This window comes from Quercus lobata, chromosome 7, assembly GCF_001633185.2.
Source record: "Quercus lobata isolate SW786 chromosome 7, ValleyOak3.0 Primary Assembly, whole genome shotgun sequence".
NCBI lineage: Eukaryota > Viridiplantae > Streptophyta > Magnoliopsida > Fagales > Fagaceae > Quercus > Quercus lobata.
The window spans coordinates 24,735,544-24,757,222 of NC_044910.1; the positions used below are offsets into that span (position 1 = coordinate 24,735,544).

At 34.8% G+C, this 21,679-nt stretch overlaps 2 protein-coding genes across 2 annotated transcripts; one reads left to right on the forward strand and one right to left on the reverse strand.

Annotated features, from left to right (window-relative positions):
- Nucleotides 1-2,102: 2,102 nt before the first annotated feature.
- LOC115952300 (zinc finger protein 8) lies at nucleotides 2,103-3,410 on the forward strand. Its single transcript, XM_031069404.1, has one exon. The coding sequence runs from the start codon at nucleotides 2,443-2,445 to the stop codon at nucleotides 3,193-3,195; it is 753 nt and encodes a 250-aa protein (XP_030925264.1). The 5' UTR covers nucleotides 2,103-2,442; the 3' UTR covers nucleotides 3,196-3,410.
- A 10,358-nt stretch (nucleotides 3,411-13,768) lies between these two features.
- Nucleotides 13,769-18,342, reverse strand: LOC115951785. The gene is made up of 4 exons (XM_031068931.1): nucleotides 18,195-18,342; nucleotides 14,618-14,719; nucleotides 14,031-14,576; nucleotides 13,769-13,797 (listed from the first exon to the last, which is right to left on the reverse strand). Exons 1-4 carry the CDS (start codon nucleotides 18,340-18,342, stop codon nucleotides 13,769-13,771), a joined length of 825 nt encoding a protein of 274 aa, XP_030924791.1.
- Nucleotides 18,343-21,679: the final 3,337 nt, after the last annotated feature.

Consider the following 21,679-nt stretch of genomic DNA (forward strand, 5'->3'; position numbering starts at 1 on the left):
ATCATCATGAAGTAGATATTAAAGTTAAAATTCTATCAAATCAATAAAAAAATAATTTTGAAATAAATATAAACGTGACATTAATTTTTAATTATATAGATAAAACTTAAGAGGCATGGATAGATATATAAGAGATGTCAAAAACACTACACAACATAATATCATTTTCTTCACAAAAAATAAGAAATTATTTATACTGTAATTAAAGACACAAGCTTATCTTTAAATGTTTTAAGAACAATAATATGAATGACAACACACAACAAAATTTTCAATTTTTTTTTTCATAACAATAAGTGGTTCTTAAGGCCTCATGATATTCATGAGATCCTGTATTTGAAACCTGTATCTTGGGATCACCTCATGGGATTTTTCCCTGTAATAACTTGGTGTGTGTAGGACGGATGACAATATACATCCAAAAAAATAGTTAGATACTCGAAGAGGTTTAGATACCCTTGTTTGTTAAAAAAAAAAGTTTGGATTAATGCATAACAAAATTAATGTTAGTAGTTAGCACTATGTAGTAAAAGTGATGTTATAAGCAGCAATTATAATTTGCCACATCAACAAATTGTGAATTTGTTTTTTTGTCTGTAACATGGCCAGAATAGAATGGAATTCAAAACCTTATGGTGTACCTATGGAACTGAGTGATAACAATTAATTGATGATCTATGCTATTCTTAGTTCTTCTCCCCGTAATTTATTACTTCTTTAATTTTCTTTTGGGTCGGGGAAAATTATTACATTATGGTCCAATCACTATATCTTCTCAGCATGCTTTTGAATCCATACATGATGAATCATTACATACCTTTAGGTGATGATTTGTGCAAAGAAATTCTTAATTATACATTAACAAAACTTGCTACGATCCTAAGGAACATGAACATAAAGGTGATAATATAACATTAGTTTTTTTTTTAATGAACATATAACCTTTGTTGATATGCACTCAAATGAAGCCAATTTCATGGCCTTCAAAATTAGAAAAGGGAGGAGAAGAGACGGGGTCCATACAACTTGTGAAAGAACTTTCAATTATGATCATGTATTGACTTGATCATAATTGATGACTGCCTTCTACCTTGTGTCTTTCAAACTCCAGGAAGCTGTCACTTCTTGCAGTTATAACATTGTAACGTACGTTGGCATCATACTGATAACTAGAGGAAGCATGTGTTATGCACCATTAAAAAGAAGTAAAATCTGCATTGATAATTTGAAAATGTTAGGATAGCAATATATTTAATATGAACCTATTTCTTAGCATACTAAAACTTTGGCATTTATTTTTTATTTTTTTTTATTTTTATTTTTTGAAATAGAAGCCTTGGCATCAATTAATTAATAAAAATTCAAATAAATATTGTAACAATCAAAGTCACTCCCGAGTTTCTACCAATACCTATAAAGACTTCGTAACTCTTAAAATAGAAAAAAGTACTAGTACTAGGCCACAAAACTGAAATTTTGTTCACTTCTAATCAATTAGACATTTATACATTAAGTATGTTGAGCTAACAAGTAATTAAAATGCATGTTCTCTTCTCTTTTTATTTTTATTTTTCATGGTACGTAATTATCATGTTCGTAATGGAGGCCCACTAGAATAGCAGAGCAATTGATGTAGGCCTGCCACTGGCTTAGCATGTTTTTATTTGGTGTACTAAAACAACAACCATAGTAAATTTTGTAAATATTATAGTACATCGCCATTTAACATATGGCATTATCAGTAAAACGTTGTAATACATCAACGATGATGCCGTTTATTGACATGTGCTTTTCTTTTGGAGGAGATTTGAAGCGTAGTAAATTTAGGATCTGTGACATAAGAAATATTTATCGACAAATGTCGCACTATTAACTCATCCTCTTTTGAACCATAATAAGTTTGAATTAATAATTTCTAAGGTTTTATGAGATGTATAAAGTATTAGGTTTGAAAATTTTAACCACTAACTTGGAGACGTTATGTCCAATGAATTCTTCACTATAATTACCTGGTGCGTGTAGAGAAGCTTAAAAAAAAACCCCTTTTGTAGTGACACGGGGAAGATACAAAATTATTAAAACTTGGAGGGTGTAGTTGTGTGAAGAACTTTCCATATCAAAGGAAAACTGAGTGAAAGGAGGCAAAGGTGGTACTTTGAGTTTGAGAGGAGCCGAAGCCACTCTCAAAAAATAACTTGAGGCCTTTGTCAGGCTTCACTCTCAGATGGGTCAGCCCCAATTGTCTAAAAATCAGACCTCTCCGCCCTCCTCCCCTTTATAGGTCCCACCACACACAATACAATCTCTCAATACCAAACCTCTCTCAGCGGAGGTAGTAGTACTAATTGTTTCACCCATTTTTCTCTACCTATATCTCTATTTCTCTCTCTCTCTCTCTCTCTCTCTCTGAATCTCTGTGTTCATCTTCTTCTTCTTCTCCTCATGGACAAGACAAGTGAGAGAGAAACCCATGACTTCATGAACGTTGAATCATTCTCTCAGCTCCCTTTCATTCGACCAGCACCAGTTAGAGAAAAAAGCATTAGGCTTTTTGGCATAGAGTTTGGCAGTGACAACAACATCCCAGCTTCCACCACAGATGAGTCCGAGTCAGCTGAGCTCAACGCATGCGATGATATTGCAAAAGACAACAACAATAGCACCAACAACAACAGTGAAAACGGTGAGAGCAACCGGAGATTCGAGTGCCATTACTGTTGTCGAAACTTCCCTACCTCTCAAGCCTTAGGGGGTCACCAAAACGCACATAAAAGGGAACGTCAACACGCAAAAAGAGCACACCTTCAGTCAGCTATGGTGCATAGTAGTCTCAATGATGCACACGTCTATGGCCTCATGAATTACCACCGGCTTGGCTCTTCTCCAATGCCACCTATGACTTACCCTTCATGGAACACTAATAATTCTAACACAGCCAGGTATTATGGAAGCCACACTAGCTCGTATTCTCAGCCTGCACCTATAAATGGGAGTCCTTTACCTTTGTGGAGAATCCCAACTGTCCAAAGTAGTAACCCTACTACTCGGAACTCGATGCACCCTTTGCCACTGTTTGCTGGTGATGAGTTAAAGCCTTCACACTCGCAGGTTGGTGGCTCTACTTCACAAAGCAGGTATGTTTATGAATCCAAAGCGAGCGTGACAGACCATGTCAGTTTGGATCTTCATCTTTAGTGATATATTTCATCGATTACATCGTGAAGAAGAATTTGAGATTTAGAGCTACTGGCAATCTTTTGATAGGCAAATGAGGAAATTCTAAGGAACCCCCATAACTGTTTCTTTTTTTTTTTTTTTTTTTTTTTTTTCCTATTTTTTAATTTGACATCGTAATTTTAGTACGAGTTAATATGTATATGAAATGAAAAAAAAATTAATTGTTTTGTTAATTTTTATGTCTTTGAATGTGGGACAGCATGTTGTTCAGTTAAGACTTAATGAAATCCTCACTTTTAATGGGGTTAATTAAGAAAGCATCATTAGGTTAACATTTGGAAACACTTTTCTTGGTTTCGGAAGCAGAAACTACACTAGTTTATGCTCTTAAATGCAAGATAAGTGATTTGGAGTGCTAACGGTACAGTTTACCAATTGGTTAATTTCTTTGTTAAATTCCATTGAATTTTGTAAGAAAAAGATAAGAAAATACTTCTCTAGTGCAATCTATATCTCTTCCTTCTGTGTTTCACACGTGTGTGGAATACAAGGTATCATTTGGGTGAGCATGAAGTCTGCTTGTACACGCGTGTGCATATATCTATTTAGGTTGCTAGACAGGTGGGGTGGGAAGGGAGGTGGGGTTCGTTTCAGTGCAACAGAGAGATGAGAAAGATCAGGTGATAAGGTTTGATGTCTCTTCTGCTTATGATGCAGAAAGATAATGATATTTCCATGGCATTTGCGGGTGACATAGTTCCCAATTTTTAATGCATATTCTACCTTTGCTTCACACTTACTGTGTGCAAAACATTGAGTGTATAAGAGTGAGAGAGATCTGTATGTATGTGTTCCTACTAAAGTTCAATTTTTGTCTTGCCTCTGCTTAAAATAGTGCTGTTGATCTTCCTGCCATGAGGCCTAGGGCTGAGGAAACAAAGTCAGTAATTGTAAGACCACTGTTCTTTTTCTTTTCTTTTTTTCTTTTTTTTTTTCAAATAAAAAATATGATTGTACTTAGTGTCATATTTTGTTCTTATGACCCAAGTTTGTGAAAAAGGGGAAGATTTATATTGTAGTAGGTTAATGGTAGACTAAAATTTCGTCACTTTATTATTAAAGGACCCACTACAGATACTCATTGAAGCATCCCTTAACATGTAGCCTATCATGACTAATTTGTTGTTAATCCATAGTCGACCTGACAATATTTGAGACTAAAACTTGGTTGTTGTGGACGAATTAAATAAAAAGATATATTTGATGGAATTCGTAACAAGATCTCCATAAACCTACACCATCTGATATTGATCATATGGGGTTTAGAGTTGTGGGACCTTGGTTGTTATACAACATGTTGAAATTAACTGGCTGCGATGTAAGACAACATGTTGGAGTAGCGGAAGGAAAACAAGATTATTCAAAAATAAAGTGACATGTGTGATTACTAAGTTGATGAGGGTCTACAACTAGGAAGGCATGGGCCACGTCTCTGTGGCTGTTTCTAAACACAAATTTTCAACATTCAGAGGCAGCAGCACCAAAGCCTTCATGGCTTTAAAATGGCAAAACCGACCCTCGGAAAAGGATGTGTCTTCCTTTTCCCTCTAAAGGACTCGAACATATGAACATGGTAGTTAGACTGCTTTTATGTGTACCTCTGCTTTTATGTGTTTGTTTGAGAGAGAGAGAGAGAGAGAGAGGTGTTAGGTGGCTTAGATTTAGGTGAGTAGAGCTGTGGAGTTTAGATTCTTCTCTAGGGAAGAAGAGGGCATTTTTCTCTCGTCAATAATTCAGTGATAGTTAGTACTTATGGATCTATCTACTTCTTTAATCTAACTGTTATTGTGGCAGCAGAACTTGGTCAGAGTTTTAGATAATAATTGATACGGCTCAATGAATCCCTTACAAAATACGGATAAAGCAGTCAATTATAAAGAGTAAAACTTTTTCATTGACATTGATTTTGGGATATGTGTTCTGTCTCAACCATCTTTCAAGGAAAATGTGTTCTATAGTGTTTGAATACAGTGATCTTTTTTATTGCTATAGATCTTTTTCTCGTTGAAGTTGCTTGATTGAAGAGGAGAAAGCCCGAAACATGGCATGTTCTGCACCTTTCTTAGGGAATGACATCAAGAATTTCATGTTTCCCAACATGAATTTCAACACATTAAAATAATAAAAAGAAGAATGATTTCCTGCTGAACTGGTAGAGCAAGTGTAAATTGCATGAATAAAAAAGTTAACAATGTTAAGTCAGAAACCATAATGTTGTTCCAGTTCAAAGTACCTTCATGAATCTACGAGCACAAAGAGAGTCTGTGCCAGCTACTTGAAGCGTAATGAATCTACTTTTGCATTACAGTGTGTTCTTAGATGTTTTTTTTTTTTTGGGAATTCTAATATCTATGACTGTGATATGCTTTCCTATTGTTGAGTCGCTATCATTGACATAAAAGGTCCTTCACCAGAATATATAAATAACTAAATAACATGCCATTTCAATATAACTTGAAGGGATTTCGTTGTTAACATAAAAGCAATTCCTAAATGCTGTATTACCACTTCAAAGTCGACCATTAATTTCAAATGATACATCAGTTGCAGCAGAACAAAGCCCATGTTATCACGTAGTAGCAAGTCCAGTAGCCTCAAATTTTTATTTTATTGTTATATATATTGGGTATAAGAAGTTTAAGAAATCTAGGAATACAAATTATTTTACGACTTCTTGTCAGAACTGTGATGTGACAGAATATGAATAGTAAAAAAAAAAAGAATTGGTTCATGTGTAAATGATAAACAATTATAAGCCATTTACTATATCAAAATTGTGACAAAAAGTTGTAAAATAGTTTATAGTAAAGAAATTTACTTTAAATTAACCATTGATACGATGTTTCCAACCTCCCTTCCTTACAATTTACTAACCATTACATGCAATGACAGAGCCACGTTAGTCATCCCCCCCCCCAAAGTTTTGAATTTCTTTTACCACCATTAAATGCATTCTTTTGAAAGTTTTTGGTTTTTAGTTTTTTACAATTTGGGTATTCAAAAACTGACTTGGGCCCCCTAAAATTTTTGAGTTTATTCAAAAGAGAAACATTTGCGAGTTGGAACAAGAGTAATGCTATAGGTATAAATTATTCTACAACATTTTTACAAAATGTTGATGTGACCAACCTCTTATTGGTTTTCATCTAGACCCATCATTAATATCACTTTTTCATTTACCAATAATCATTCATCACATTAGTAGTTTGTAATTTTTTTGTAATATAGTTTGTATCCCTAGCATTATTCTTAGAACAATACCTTTTGGGGGGAAAAAAAATTCAACTGTATTCTAGGTAGCCCCCTAAAATAAAAGAAAGCCTTTTAAACCCCCCCCCCCCCCAAAAAAAAAACTACATTTTTATAATTAGTTATTCATTTGTCATAGATATTATTTTCTTTATGTGGACAAATATTATATATTATGCTTTGGTTTATCAAAAATAGAGAATTATTATTATTATTATTATTTTGGATATTTTTGTATATATTCAAAGAAAACTAGATAACTTTTGTATATTCCTTAGAATTTAGAATATATATATATATATATATATCATTTGATAAATTTATATACAATATGTTGATGAGTTATAACTTATTTTGCAATTAAAAAATTTTAATTTGTATTTTTCATACACACTTATTATAAATTTGTATGCATGTGTTTTAAGTATATTTTAATAGATTTACTAAAATCATAACTTGGCTCCACCACTGATTATTCGGGGAAAAGTACTAAAACTATCTGAGTTAATCCAAAAACAAAATAGTTTGCACCATAGTAGGAAGATCCTGAAACTCCTCATAAGCCGGCACCAATTGATGCCAGATTAGCCTCAATAATTGCAACATTAGGAAGAAAACCATTCATGTAAAGAAGTCATAGGAATAGCTGTCTCTCATTGTCTTTATTGTTCCTAACATAGTTTAAGGCATTTTGGAATACGTCCATCATTGGAAAACATCATACTTAACCCTGGCAACACGAAAACTTTAAATAAGGGTATTTGTTTTACAGAACTAATTACACAAAATGTATTATTTCCACTTTAAAGAAAGACTTCCATTGTGGACAGAACGACTTTTAGTAACCAAGAAGAAATAGATCATTTATTAAGAAATGAACAAAAAGTGTATCGTGAAGAAGACTTCATCAATAAACCCCACAACCATCTTTAGTAGTACCTAGCAGTTGTTAAAGTAATGTGATTTAACAGATACTAAAGGATCAAAAAATTTAGCGGGCCCTGCAGAGATGATAATCAAGCAATGAGCAATTTCGTTTCTAATTCATGAACTTGCAAATAGTTAGGTGGAAAATTTGTTTCTAAACCAAATTCAGAATCTGTCTATCAACAGTAGCTTTAAACTTTTATCTAAATAATCCCCCAAATTGAAAAATGTTAAAAGTACTACAAATCCCTTACAACTTGATATGACGATAAATATGATTAATGCTATTTTAACAACACAATAAATAAATCTTGAATTATTTTTTGTAATTAATTAGTGATTTGTGATACCTATATTGATATAGAAAAATATGCTGTACTTTGCGGGTTACTCCCCAATATATATTACTTTGGCGGCTATAAAATGAGCCAAGACGGCAAGTTGAGCATTTAGATATTCAAAGCTTGATTCTGTACTTTTTTTTCTTTTTTTTCTTTTCCCCTAGAGCTAACAACAGGCTCAATTTTTATATTCAAGTTTTGTTCATTAGTTTCTCAATAACTTAATGAGGTTGAGCTTGCTCATGAGTTCTACTAAGTTGGTTAAGTTTATAAACTTAGTGCAATTTTTACTTCTTTTTTTCTGAGAAACTAGTGCAATTTTTACTTAAGAAACCTATGTGATGATACACGAAAATTAGTAGGCTGAAATACTTTGGGCTATGGTAATGGCTGTAGGTCCTAAAAAGAAAAAAGGAACTATCAAGGGTGACCGGTGTGACCCGGCCAAAGACTCTCCGACAGTTAAGTTAGTTTTCTCTTTAGAACACAAGAATGGGAAACTGTGAATAGTAGAAAAACTTACCTTGGGTGAATAGGACTTGTTCCTTTTATAGAGAGTTAGAACTGGGTCTACTTGTTCGGATCCACCACAATCATGGGTGATATGGGTGGTTTATAGAGGAAATGGGAAACGTGGAGTGGATCATGGGGGATTCTCTCCACGTTTTTGTTGGAAAAATACATGTTTGTATCGCATACAAAACATACACAGTGGAAAATTAATGAATCTACTTCATTCGCAATTGATAACATGTACTATGTAAATTTAAGAATATAAGAACAAGATAGCGTACCTTGGTGCGGTAAAATTCAAAACCAAAGATTAGAAGCACTCGGGAACATTTTTAATCTTCACTCCAATTTCACTTGATGCCCAAGAAGTGTGATCTCTCAATCAGTTTATATGTATGCGTTCAAGGGAGAATAAGAGAGTGTCCAACACTCACATACAAGCCATTTTATTCACTTACAAAATTCTGTATGTTTCTCTCCTTATAACTGATTATCTAATTAGACTAATCTTTTGAGCCATTCCAATTGGGCTTTAGGATGTGGCTTGGAGTGGGACCAAAAGGGAACAAATAAGACAATAGCTTTAATGGGCCTCAGCTTTTCTGTCAAATCTTGACAAACCCAAAGTTACTATAAATTATATTTAATACCAGTATATAAATATAATTACACTTTAGGCTTTATTAATAAATTATATCTCAAGATTTTATTATATACATAACCCCTTCATAAAATATTTGTAGTAATACAAAGTCATGAATGTTGATTGCCACTTTGAAGATTACTACATCTTAATTCTTGAGTACCCGATTTAATTCTTTAATTTATTCATCATATATTTATGAAATCCAATTTCATAAATATATACTTTAGTAACTCCTTACTAAAGTGGTTAGGCCCTCTGAACAACCAAATCCTTTAAACTTATCTTAAGGGAATATTTTATATCTCCGTTAAGAGATTATGAATTCCATCTTGAGAATATATGTTCCATCAACACTAAATGTGGTTGCCCAACATACTGAGTATTTGATCGTGACTTTAGATCTCATTCCTGATATATCAAAGTAACATACATTTCATGATCAAGTCTATTATTCTCTTAGGATTAAGAGTTCATGTAAATATAAGTCTTGAGATTTATTATTCATTTGACAGTCGTTAGGAGAATAATAAATCTCACAGTAGTCTAGTTCAATATATCTTGACTCTTAAAACATATCAACATATCAGCTAGAAGTCTCTACTTCCATGATCAAGACAAATTATCTAAGTTGATATGTTATAGTATTTACAGATGAAATGCCCAATTTCATCACCGACTACGAACTAAAATTCTGAGTTTACAAAGAACTTGTGATTTAAATCTTTTGTGACTAAATCACATAAATCACATACTATGCATCTCATGGACTAAATGATAATGTCTAAATATTTATGTTACCATTATTTTAGATAATAATAAAACAACTTTATTAATCACCACATTAATTCATACATAGCATCATACAATAGGATTTAAGGACACTAATCCTAACAATCTCTCACTTGCCCTAAAGACTATTGTGCACTAATCTAACTCCCATTTCCTCCAAAAATGACTCAAAAGTCCTTTGGGACAATGTTTTCGTAAAGGAATATGCTAGATTATTTGCATTATTTATCTTTGCTACTACTACATCTCCTTGAGCAACAATGTCTTGAATGATATGGTACTTTCTTTCAATGTGCTTTCCTTTCTTGTGATTCCTTGGATCTTTGGATTGTGCAACCGCTCCACTATTGTCACAAAACAATGTGATAGGAACTTTCTCTATTCTCACAACACCAAGATCAGAAAAGAATTTCTTGAGCCAAATGGCTTCCTTTGCCGCTTCGCAAGCAGCAACATATTCAACTTCTATGGTAGAGTTAGTAATACAAGATTGCTTAACACTCCTCTAACTTATGGCTCCACCTCCTAAGATGAATACACAACCTGAAGTGGACTTTTTGAAATCAAGATCTAATTGAAAATTTGAATCTATATAGCCAATAGGTATCAAATCCTTACATCGGTAAACAAGCATATAATTTCTCGTTCTCCGTAGATACTTGAGGATATGCTTTACAGCTTGCCAATGTTTTGATCCTGAATTTGATTGATATCAGCTGACCATACCAACTGAATAACAGATATCTGGTCTATGATACGCCAAGAAAGTATTGACCCCTTGTGATGAATTAACCAATTAATTAGCCAAGTTAATTAATTAATTCAATTAGCATGCAATAAGCGTGGTAGCACAAAAAAATCACCAACTAAGTTAAAATGCAATGAAAAATAAATTAATACCGTAATTTGTTTACGAATGGGGAAAACCGACAAGGCAAAAATCCTACCAGGTGATTTTAAGGTCACCATTCTCGAGAATTCACTATTATCACAACAAGCGGTTACAAGTAAAGGAATTCCAGTACCTTATACCAACCTATAGTTGAACTCTTACCCCAATACTCATTAGACTTGTTTTGTAGTGACAATCTCTTCTTTCAATGCACGGCTCCTAGTACGTGACTAATAAATTTGATGTGTAGATCCTAGTACGCGGCTTACACACCAACTTGAGAAGGATGTTGGCTGGAAAGTTCTTCAATTCATCAACACGATAAAGATCACGAAACTCCTTGGTTACAAAACCCTACGGCGTACAAACACAGCAGCTTCTTAAAGAGAAAGATGAACTAGGGCATATGTCTTCGATTCACAATATGCTCGTGAAAAATTTTGCATTGAGGTGCATCAGTTGTGACGGCCTTAAAAACAATCCTTATATATGTTTAGGGTTGTGAGAAAAAAAAGCCCAAACATTTATACATGGATTGGATGAAAATCAGAACTGAAAATCTAATTTTCTTAAATCTCGATATATACCCTATCTATCGAGCAGTTGTCGAGCATTGGGCTTAAACAGCCTTCAAAACCTCGATAGATACTAGCTGTCGAGTTTTAAAATCCAGTACTTCTTCACTTGATTCTTGGACAGACTTGCATGGTTTTAACACTTGAACTTGAAACCTTGTTCCTTGAAGCATTAAACACATTCTAGATCTATCCAATTACAAGTAAAGTATGTTTTGTCAAAGGATTAACTAATTCTGTGACATATGTTCCTAACATGATTCACATATGTCCTAACAGTCTAGTACAAAACATGGCATACATGAGACTTCCCACTGCAGAAGCATAGGGAATTTGTCTCATATTTTTTTCCTTAAGAGTCTAAGGCCTTTGTCATCAGATAGAGGAATTCCATGTCTGAAAGGAAGCAATCCTTTCTTGGAATTTTGCATGCTAAACCGTTCTAAAATCTTATCTATATATCCAACTTATGACATACCTAACATCTTATTCTTGCAATCTCGCCAAAGCTTGATCCTTAGAATAAAGTTAGCTTCACCCAAGTCCTTCATATCAAATTGGCTTGACAACCAAACCTTTACTGATGACATTACCCCTACATCATTTCCAATAAGTAGAATATCATCAACATGAATTACTAGGAACATTACTATTTTATCTTGATGTCTTTTGCACACACATGGTTCATCAAGATTTTGTTCAAAACCAAATGACTTGATTGCTTGATCAAATCTGATGTTCCATGACCTAGATACTTGCTTAAGTCCATAAATGGATCTTTTCAACCTGCATACCATATGCTCTTGGTTATTTGCTATGAAACATTCTGGTTGCATCATATAGATTTCTTCTTCAAGATTGCCATTTTAAAAATGCAGTCTTGACATCCATTTGCCAAATTTCATAATCATAATGAGCAGCAATGGATAAGAGAATTCTACTAGATTTAAGTATTGCTACTGGTGAAAATGTTTCTTTATAATCAATACCTTCTTTTTGTGTATACCCTTTCACTACTAGCCTTGCTTTAAAGGTTTCAACCTTTCCATCCATCCCTCTCTTCCTCCTGTAAACCCATTTGCAACCAACAGGTTTAATGCCGTTAGACGCCTTCACAAGATCCCAAACTTGATTGAAATACATTGAATCCAATTCAAATTTCATAGCTTTGACCCAATGATGTGCATCTATATCATTCATTGCCTCCTTATAAGTGTAAGGATCAGATTCAGCCTCTTCTGAGATAGCTTCATAAGTTTCTCCCAGACTTATAAATCTTATAGGTGGCCTTATAATCCTCCCACTACGACGAGGCACCTGTGTACTAGTCATCTCATGAGTAGAATTTTGTGGTGTATCTAATACATCCACATTATCCCTAGTTTCATTCATTGGTTGTTCAATTACAGGTTCATCCAATTCAGTCAAGACAACTTTACTTCTAGGATTAAAATTATTCACATAATCATCTTCCAAAAATTTTGCGTTGGTGCTAACAAACATTTTGTTATCTTTATGATTATAGAATAAATAATCCTTAGTTTCCTTTGAATGCCCTAAAAACATGCATACTTCTGTTTGAGCTTCCAATTTATCAGGCTTCCCTTTCAACACATATGCTGGACATCCCTAAATGTGGAGATATTTCATACTAGGCTTGCGTCCACTCGACAATTCCTTAGGTGTGTTAGGAACTGATTTTGATGAAACTAAATTTAAAATATGCATTGCAGTTTTTAGTGCATATCCCCAAAAGAAAATTGGTAAAGTTGAATAACTCATCATGGACCTAACCATTTCTAAAAGAGTCCCATTCCTTCTCTTTGCTACATCATTTTGTTGGGGAGTTCTAGTTGTAGTTAATTGGGATACAATCCTATTTTGAATTAAGTAATCCTTGAAATCCCCAAGAAGGTATTCGCCACTCTTTGAACTTTTCAAAGGCTTCAGATTTCCATCTCATTAGGTACACATAACTGTATCTTGAGTAATCATTGGTAAAAGTGATAAAGTACTCATAACCTCCTTTTGGTTGGGTTGACATAGGACCACATACATCCGTATGAACAAATTCGAGCAACTCTCAGGCTCTTCTACCTTTTGCATTAAAAGGTCGTTTGGTTATTTGCCTTCCAAATAAGATTCACAAACTGAAAATCCATCAAAATCCAATGGTTCTAAAACACCATCTTTGATTAGTCTTTGAATTTTGTTTGAATTAATATGACCCAAATGCAAGTGCCAAAGATATGCATCATTAGTAGAAGGAAACTTTCTATTTAATGATTTTACATGAGAGTCATTATCTAATTCAGAATTGTCTAATTCATGCTTATCAAGAGTTAAAATATAAAGACCATCAAAAATATTACCAGAATAGATAAACACTTTATCCTTCTTTATTACAACATTGTCTTTCAAAATAACACAATATCCATGTTTACCTAAATAAGTTGCAAAAATTAAATTCCTATGAACATTAGGTACATATAGTCAGTCTTCCAATATTAAAACCCTAGAATCAAAGCATAAATTAAACACTCCAACAGCTACAATTGGAATTCTGCTTCCATCAGCCAAAGTAAGAAACAATTCCCCTTCACTCAGCTTTCTGGTCTCCTGGAACCCCTGCAAAGAATTGTAGATATGGTTAGTACAACTTGAATCCACATACCAGGAATCTGTGGGATTTTGTACTAAACATATTTTAAGAAAGAATGAACTTTTCATACCCTTATTATTGGCAGCTTTGAATTTTGGATAATTTCTCTTCCAATGACCTTTCTCATCACAATGGAAACACTTTCTTTTGGCGTAGTCCTTCTTTTCCTTGGAGGCAACTCCTAAGGCAATTTATTTACCATCCTGCTTGGTGAAGTCTTTCTTCTTCTTCTTTTTACTCTTGCCTTTTGACTTAGGTTGAGAACTAGAAGCTTTAGCTATATTAGCATCATCACTGGATATACCAAGAATGCCTTCTGCTGCCACCAATTCATTCATTAATTCAGACAATGTATAAATCTTTTTGCTCATGTTATAATTAAGTTTGAATTCCTTGAATGATTCTGGTAGTGGCTGGAGTATCATATATGCTTGGGATTCTTCATCGATATCGACACCTAAAACCTCTAGTGTATTTAGATGAGAGATTACCCTAAGAAAATGCTCCCTCACTAAAGTGCCTTCAGTCATTTTGGTATTATAAATTTGCCTCATAGTTTCTTGCCTTGCGAAACAGCCTTGCTCACCAAACATCTCCTTCAGACTTAACATTATGTCCGAAGCTAGTTCTACATCCTGCATTTGATGCAGTAGAACATTTGAGATAGATGCTAGGATATAGCACTTGGCCATCTCATTAGATTTCTGCCAATGATCATATTGTTGTTTTTCCTCAAGAGGAGCATCTAATGATGGAAAGTTAGGGCAAGGTTGACTAAGCACATACTTGTGCTCTTCAGCAGTGAGAAAAATGTCCAAGTTTCTTTTCCAGTTAGTTTGTTTTGATTAAGAATAGCAACAAGTGGGCTAAAAGATGCCATGATAAAATCTGAAAACAATAAATATGAATATAATAAGTAAATTGGACATTATCAATTTAGCATATAAGCATATAGTATAGAACCTTAATAAAACCATGATATAATTTATGCAACGACAACCTAATCCGTGTCTATAATTCCTTGGTAGCAAGTATATTATAAACATCATGATTGATTGAGAACTATTCTCATTATTAGTGCTATCATGATAACTCTTATCAAACACTAATAATATGCCGCATTAACTTTAGCCTCTAAGTAATAATGACATAGCTCCTTTGGGAGGCTAACATTACACTTAGTCTAGTGTACACCATTATCTAGAATCATGTGTAGCCACATTTCATCTCCCTTATAGTGTTTAAACTTGTAGTACCATGAAACAAAACACCTTCCTTTGGATTGCAAGGCATATACGCCAAGACAAGGTACTTGTTCACACTACTTTAAACGGGTAGTTCAATCTTGTAGTACTATGAAGTAAACACCATCCTTTGGGATCACAAGACATATACGCCAAGACGAGGTGCTTTCCCACACTACTATGAACCAATAATGGAGGCAGTGAGATCCAACCCTTGTATCTCTCTCCCACTAGATATTTAAAAAGAAAGGTTTTTAATTAGAAAACATGTGTAATCTCATTACACATAGCCTTGTACTTTTAAATGTGAAAACACTTAGTGAAAATTCAAAATTCTTAACTTTCGATCGATTGAATGTATCTTTCGATCGATTGAAATCATGAAGAAAATTTTAATAAACAATCTGGATGACTCGATGGATTCTCGATTCCTATTCGATCGATCGAAAAAGCAAATTCGATCGATAGAAAGGAATTCTCAATTAGTTGAAATTTTAATAAATTCAGCATAAACAATCTGCTTGACTCGATCGATTCTCGATTCTTGTTCGATCGATCGATCAAAGGGAATTCTTGATCGGTCAAAACTTGTGAAATTGAATTTTCCAGAATTTTTACCAAACAGTTTTCAACGGTTTTTCATTAACAAACTACCATCATATGAACATAATAGATTGAGTTTGAGATCAAAACTGAATACCATTAATGCTATAGCCTTAAATTTCAATTTAACATACTTAATATCAAACTTAAACAACATCATAACATCAATATCAGTTTTTATAAAATAGTAATTTCAACAACCATGCAAAAATATGAGTGTGGAAACTTCTAACATCATGAAATTACTATTTCTAATTCCAAAACTCACAACACATGTTATAAAAATTTGAAAATGAAGACTGCTCTGATACCAATTGTTGGAAAAATACATGTTTGTATCGCATACAGAATAAACACAGCGGAAAATTAATGGATCTACTTCATTCACAATTGATAACATGTACTATGTAAATTTCAGAATATAAGAACAAGAGAGCGTACCTTGGTGTGATGAAATTCAAAACCAAAAATTAAAAGCACTCGAGAACACTTTTAATCTTCACTCTAATTCCACTTGATGCCTAAAAAGTGTGGTCTCTTAATCAGTTTAAACGTATGTGTTCAAGGGAGAATAAGAGAGTGTCCAACACTCACATACAAACCTTTTTATTCACTTACAAAATTCTTTATGTTTCTCTCCTTATAACTGATTATCGAATTGGGGTAGCCTTTTGGGCCATTCCAATTGGGCTTTAGTATGTGGCTTGGAGTGGGACCAAAAGGGAATAAATAAGACACTAGCTTTAATGGGCATTGGCTTTTCTGTCAAATATTGACAAGCCCAAAGTTACTATAAATTATATTCAATACCAGTATATAAATATAATTGCACTTTAGGCTTTATTAATAAATTATATCCCAAGACTTTATTATACCCCTTCATAAAATATTCGTAGTAATACAAAGTCTTGAATGTTGATTGCCACTTTGAAGATTACTACATCTTAATCCTTGAGTACCTGGTTTAATCCTTTAAGTTATTCATCATATATTTATGAAATCCAATTTCATAAATATATACTTTAGTAACTTCTTACTAAAGTGGTTAGGCCTAACACTCTGAATAACCAAACCCTTTAAACTTATCTCAAGAGAATATTTTATATATCCGTTAAGAGATTACGAATTCCATCTTGAGAATATATGTTTCATCAACACTAAATGTGGCTACCCAACATACTGAGAATTTGATCGTGACTTTAGATCTCACTCCTGATATATCAAAGTAACCTACACTTCATGATCAGGTTCATTAATCTCTCATGATTAAGAGTTCATGTAAATAGAAGTTGTGAGATTTATTATTTATTTGACAGTCGTTAGAAGAATAATAAATCTCATAACGGTCCAGTTCAATACGTCTTAACTCTTAAAACATATCAACATATCAACTAGAAGTCTCCACTTCTATGATTAAAACAAATCATCTTAGTTGATATATTGTAGTATTCGTAGATGAAATGCCCAATTTCATCACTGATTATGAACTAAAATTCTAAGTTTATAAAGAACTTGTGATTTATATCTTCTATGACTAAATCACATACTATACATCTCATGAACTATATGATAATGCCCAAATATTCATGTTACCATTATTTTAGATAATGACAAAACAACTTTATTAATTACAACATTAAGTCATACATAATGTCATACATAGCATCATACAATAGGGTTTAAGGATATTAATCCTAACAGTTTTAGGAGTAGTGCATCATGATCTAATTACATGGAGCTTTATGAGAAGTTTTCTTGTAGAATTCACTAAGTATCTTCTGGTCATCCATGCCCTTGTGTCAGTCCTGGACGACCATCATGAGAAAGAATACTCGTCTATTAATGGACGAGTATTGGTCATATACATGATGCTATTGTTGGGCTTCTCTCTTAAGGTTTTCTGGATGCAATTAGGCTATAGACGTTGTTTAATTGTTTGGATGACCACTATGGACGAATCTTGTAAACTTGAGCCCCCATCAGTTGCCCTCTTGTCCTTGTATCGTTTATGTTACTGTTGGTTTGACCTATGGTGTCTTTCCATTGGTTGTGGGTAATCTAAAATTGAATGCTCCAGATAATGACACGTGGCATGATCTTGAGGCTTTGCTTGTTGTGTCGTTTCGTACTTCAAGAAGAGTGCCATGTGGCATGTTTTGGTTGGTTCACGTCATTTCAGTGTCCAGGTTAGTCGCCTATAAATAGTGGAATTCCTCTCCTACCCTCTCACATTTCTCATATTTTATCCTCTAACCTATGTCGTCCAGCACTCGTCTATGAGTTTTCTTTTGGTCTTAGTCATCCTTGTTTAGAGCCAGGTATCCTCTTCTTCTCGTCTTTAGGTTTTTCTTCTTTAGAGCTTTTCAAAATGTCTGAGATTATTGTGTCTTCATCTAGTAATAGTGATGAGAGGGAGATAGACTAGTACCATGATGAGAATAGCTCTAATGGTAGTAGTAAAGGTAGTAGCAACAGTAGTAGTGATGTGGGGAACGCCATAAACAAGCAATACTTACCTGGGGTTCCTGGAGTTCCCTTAGAAGACCTCCAAGAAGAGATGAGGACGAGAATGGCCTCTGGGTCACTTATTGGTACATTTGCCAGTGCCCTCTCGTCTGCCTCTTCAAGTGAAGGGGAGACTTTATATTGTTGTGCTGTAGGCATCCATTCTAAGATGGACGAGGCTAAACTTAATTCCCCTAGGAGTTGGTACTAGATCCCGGATGACCTTAACCCTTGTTTGGCTGGCCGCGATGAATGGTGCTATAACCCTCGTTTTGGGGTTGGCATATACGAGACTTATCTTCTAAGGAGGCTTAGGTTGCCTCTTAGTGCCTTTGCTAGGGAAAATCTCCATAAGTTAGGCATAGACATTAACCAACTCAACCCCAATGCATGGAGGCTTATTATATCCATGCAAATATTGTGGAGGGAAGTCTTTGATGGGAACCTTCCTCTCATTGTGGATGAGTTCCTATATTGTTATAAACCTTCAGAAATTAGTCAATCTCTAAGCTTTTACCAGTTTTCTACTAGGGATTCAAACTGTAGGTTGGTCAGATCCCTCCCCACTTCTGATAGAAGATGGAAGATAAAGTTTGATGCAGCGTAAAGCGTATAGAAGCAGAATCTGTAACACACAATTATTACAACTCTTCCACGAAACCTAAGTTCCACAAGAACACTAGGCTAGTAGGCAAAATAATAGAGAAAATATCTCTAACAAACTTTTATTAATTAACGCATAACATCAATAATCAACCTCTCTATAAAGAGTATTTATAAGAATAGAATTTCTCCTACTCCTTTTAGGAAAAGAAATAATAAACCTACTTCTACTTGAGAAAGGAAAAACAATTTAACTAGGAAAAAAAAAACAATTAAAATCTCAATTCAACTAGGAAAAGGATTTTAATTCAAAGTACTAGAGTGAATAAATCCTAATTCAAATAGGAAAAGGAAAAAACAATAAAAACTCTTTGTTCTTCATAACGTGATTTGCATCAAAGTTCTTCTTTGTCTTTGGGTTCTGGGCTGGAAACCCAGTTGAGGTAGGTAGGGACCCATTTTCTCCCTACACTGATGAGATGGGGAATCTTCGTCTAGAGGGTATGTTACTTTTCACTACCTATTTTATTTCTTTTGTTATATTTATCTAATTCTATTTGATTTTTTTTTCACAGCTGTAAGACAACCTTCTTTGAGCAAGTTCTATCTTGATCGCATCCAGTAGACACGCTCATTCACAAACATGACATTTCATTTTCTAGTAACATCGCGTCATCTAGCCACTTGGAAGCTTGGACTTGAACCAATTGAGGAAGCACTTGCTCATGATCTCACTACACGTAGACGTGATTAATTTACATTGCATCTTGATTGTTTAATTTGTCTAAGTTCTAACACGTCCTTCTTTTTGTAAGGGTGGCAACCATGAAGGAGAACAAGGGGAAGGGCTTGGCAGACAAGGAAGCCATCTAGGAGGAAGTCCACTCCCAACCTCGTCCATCTGGTGCAAAGAAAAGGAAGACTCTATCCAAGATGATAGATATGGAGAGTCTTCCTAGTCATCGAGGCCACAAGAAGGTTAAACATGGGTCGTCTAAGCCTGGGGTCGTCAAGCCTAGTTCTTTCGTCCTTCCTGCTCCTGCCAAACAATCGTTAGTGAAAATCCTTGATGAGGACTCATCCAATTCTCCTGAAGTCACCCCATCCAAACCTCCAAGTGGTAGCCCCATGACCCTTCTAAGGAGTGAAGGCCTTGCATGGGAGAGGTTTCAGTAGGCTGTGTTTGAGGAGGACGTTGCCAAATGCTATGACATGTCTGTGAAGGAGTTTGAATGATGTACACTTCATGACCTATTCAAGGTACTTTTTCTCGTCTTTAACTATTCACCAATTAAATTATCTCGTCCATTTATCTTATGTCCATATCTCTTCATACAGGCTATGACTAAGTTTATGGCGGTGTCTAGACAAGCTTATGAATTGGATAAGTAAAGGGTCAATCTTCAGGTGAAGATTTGGGAAATGGAGAAAGAATTCAATCGTCGAGCTGAAGTGAGGGATAAATTGGAGGATGAGGTAAAGGAGCTGAATAACCTCATCGAAGAGTTAAAAGCAAATGCCATTGAGGACACTCGTCTTGACCACCTCCAAAAGAGGAGTGACGAGCTCTACACTCTTCTAGGAGAAACTAAAGCAGCTACTATCAGGGCGTTCAAAGCGTCCAGCGAGTTCATTGACCTATTGGACAAGAACTATGCTGCTGGGTTTGAAGACGTTCATATGGATGCAATTGAACACTTCTCTGGAGTGGATTTCAGTCCCATCAAACTTCACGTTGCTGCTGAGAGTTCTCTTCTCCAGAAGAGTTCTGAAGATATAAATGTTGAAGACAATGCCTCCACCCAGCCTGCCAAGGACGACCCAAAGTCTGGGGATATTGCCCCTAGTGGTTTATAAAAAAAGAATTTGGAATCACCTTTATTTATTTTCCTTGTTTTTTGTCTCTTTTTTTATTTTTTATTTTTTAAAGGGGTCCGTTGTTTTGGACCATTTGAATTTATGCAAGTACATTTAGCTCGTCTAAGTTTAAGGATGGGCATTCATACAATTGCCTTTTTTAGGCTTGATACATTAAAGGGTTTTTGAACGATGATACCCTCTAATTTATGAACATATTTTCGTCCACGTTTGAATACTTATTCTTATTTTCATTGTCAATTTTAATTCCAAGTGTCCTTCGTCCATGGTTAGGACTTTATTTTTGGAATAGAGACTTACATGAGCCTCTTCCTTAGACTTATTTTTGGAATTTTGCTTGGCTATTTTTCTTTTTGTCCATAGCTTAGATTGCCCAGTAAATTGGATGTGTCGTCCAACTCCATGGGAAAGGGACCAAGGATGTCCAACCCCCATTGAGTAAAGGGCCAAAGGGCCACAATGGGGGTAAGGTACTCTGATGGTTGCCTAGGTATGTTGTTGTAGCGCTGACACTTGTCACACATTTTGACATAAGCTTTAGCATTTACTTGCATGGATGGCTAGTAATATCCTGCGTGGACTATCTTATAGATGAGAGACCTAGCCCCTGAATGGTTTCTACTGGCTCCTTCATGGACGTCTCTCAAGATGTAAAGGGACTCGTTTGGGTTTAAGCATCTCAGGTAGGGTTGAGAAAAACCTATTTTATACAACACCTCGCCCTTAAGGAAAAAATTCGTTGCTCTTACCCTTAGCTTCCCTGCTTCTTCTCTATCTTTAGGAAGAGCTCCGTCCTTGAGATAAGACACAATGGGGGAGGTCCAGTTGGTGACTTCGTCTATCTGATTCACTTCTGGAATGTCTATACTCAGAATATACTAGACTTTAACTTGATCTCCCATTATTTCGTCCGTAGATGCTGTCTTGGCTAAGACGTCGGCTTCTGCATTCTCTTCCCTCGGTATTTGCTGGAATTGGGCTGTTGTGAAGCCTTTGATGCACTGCTTAACTTTGC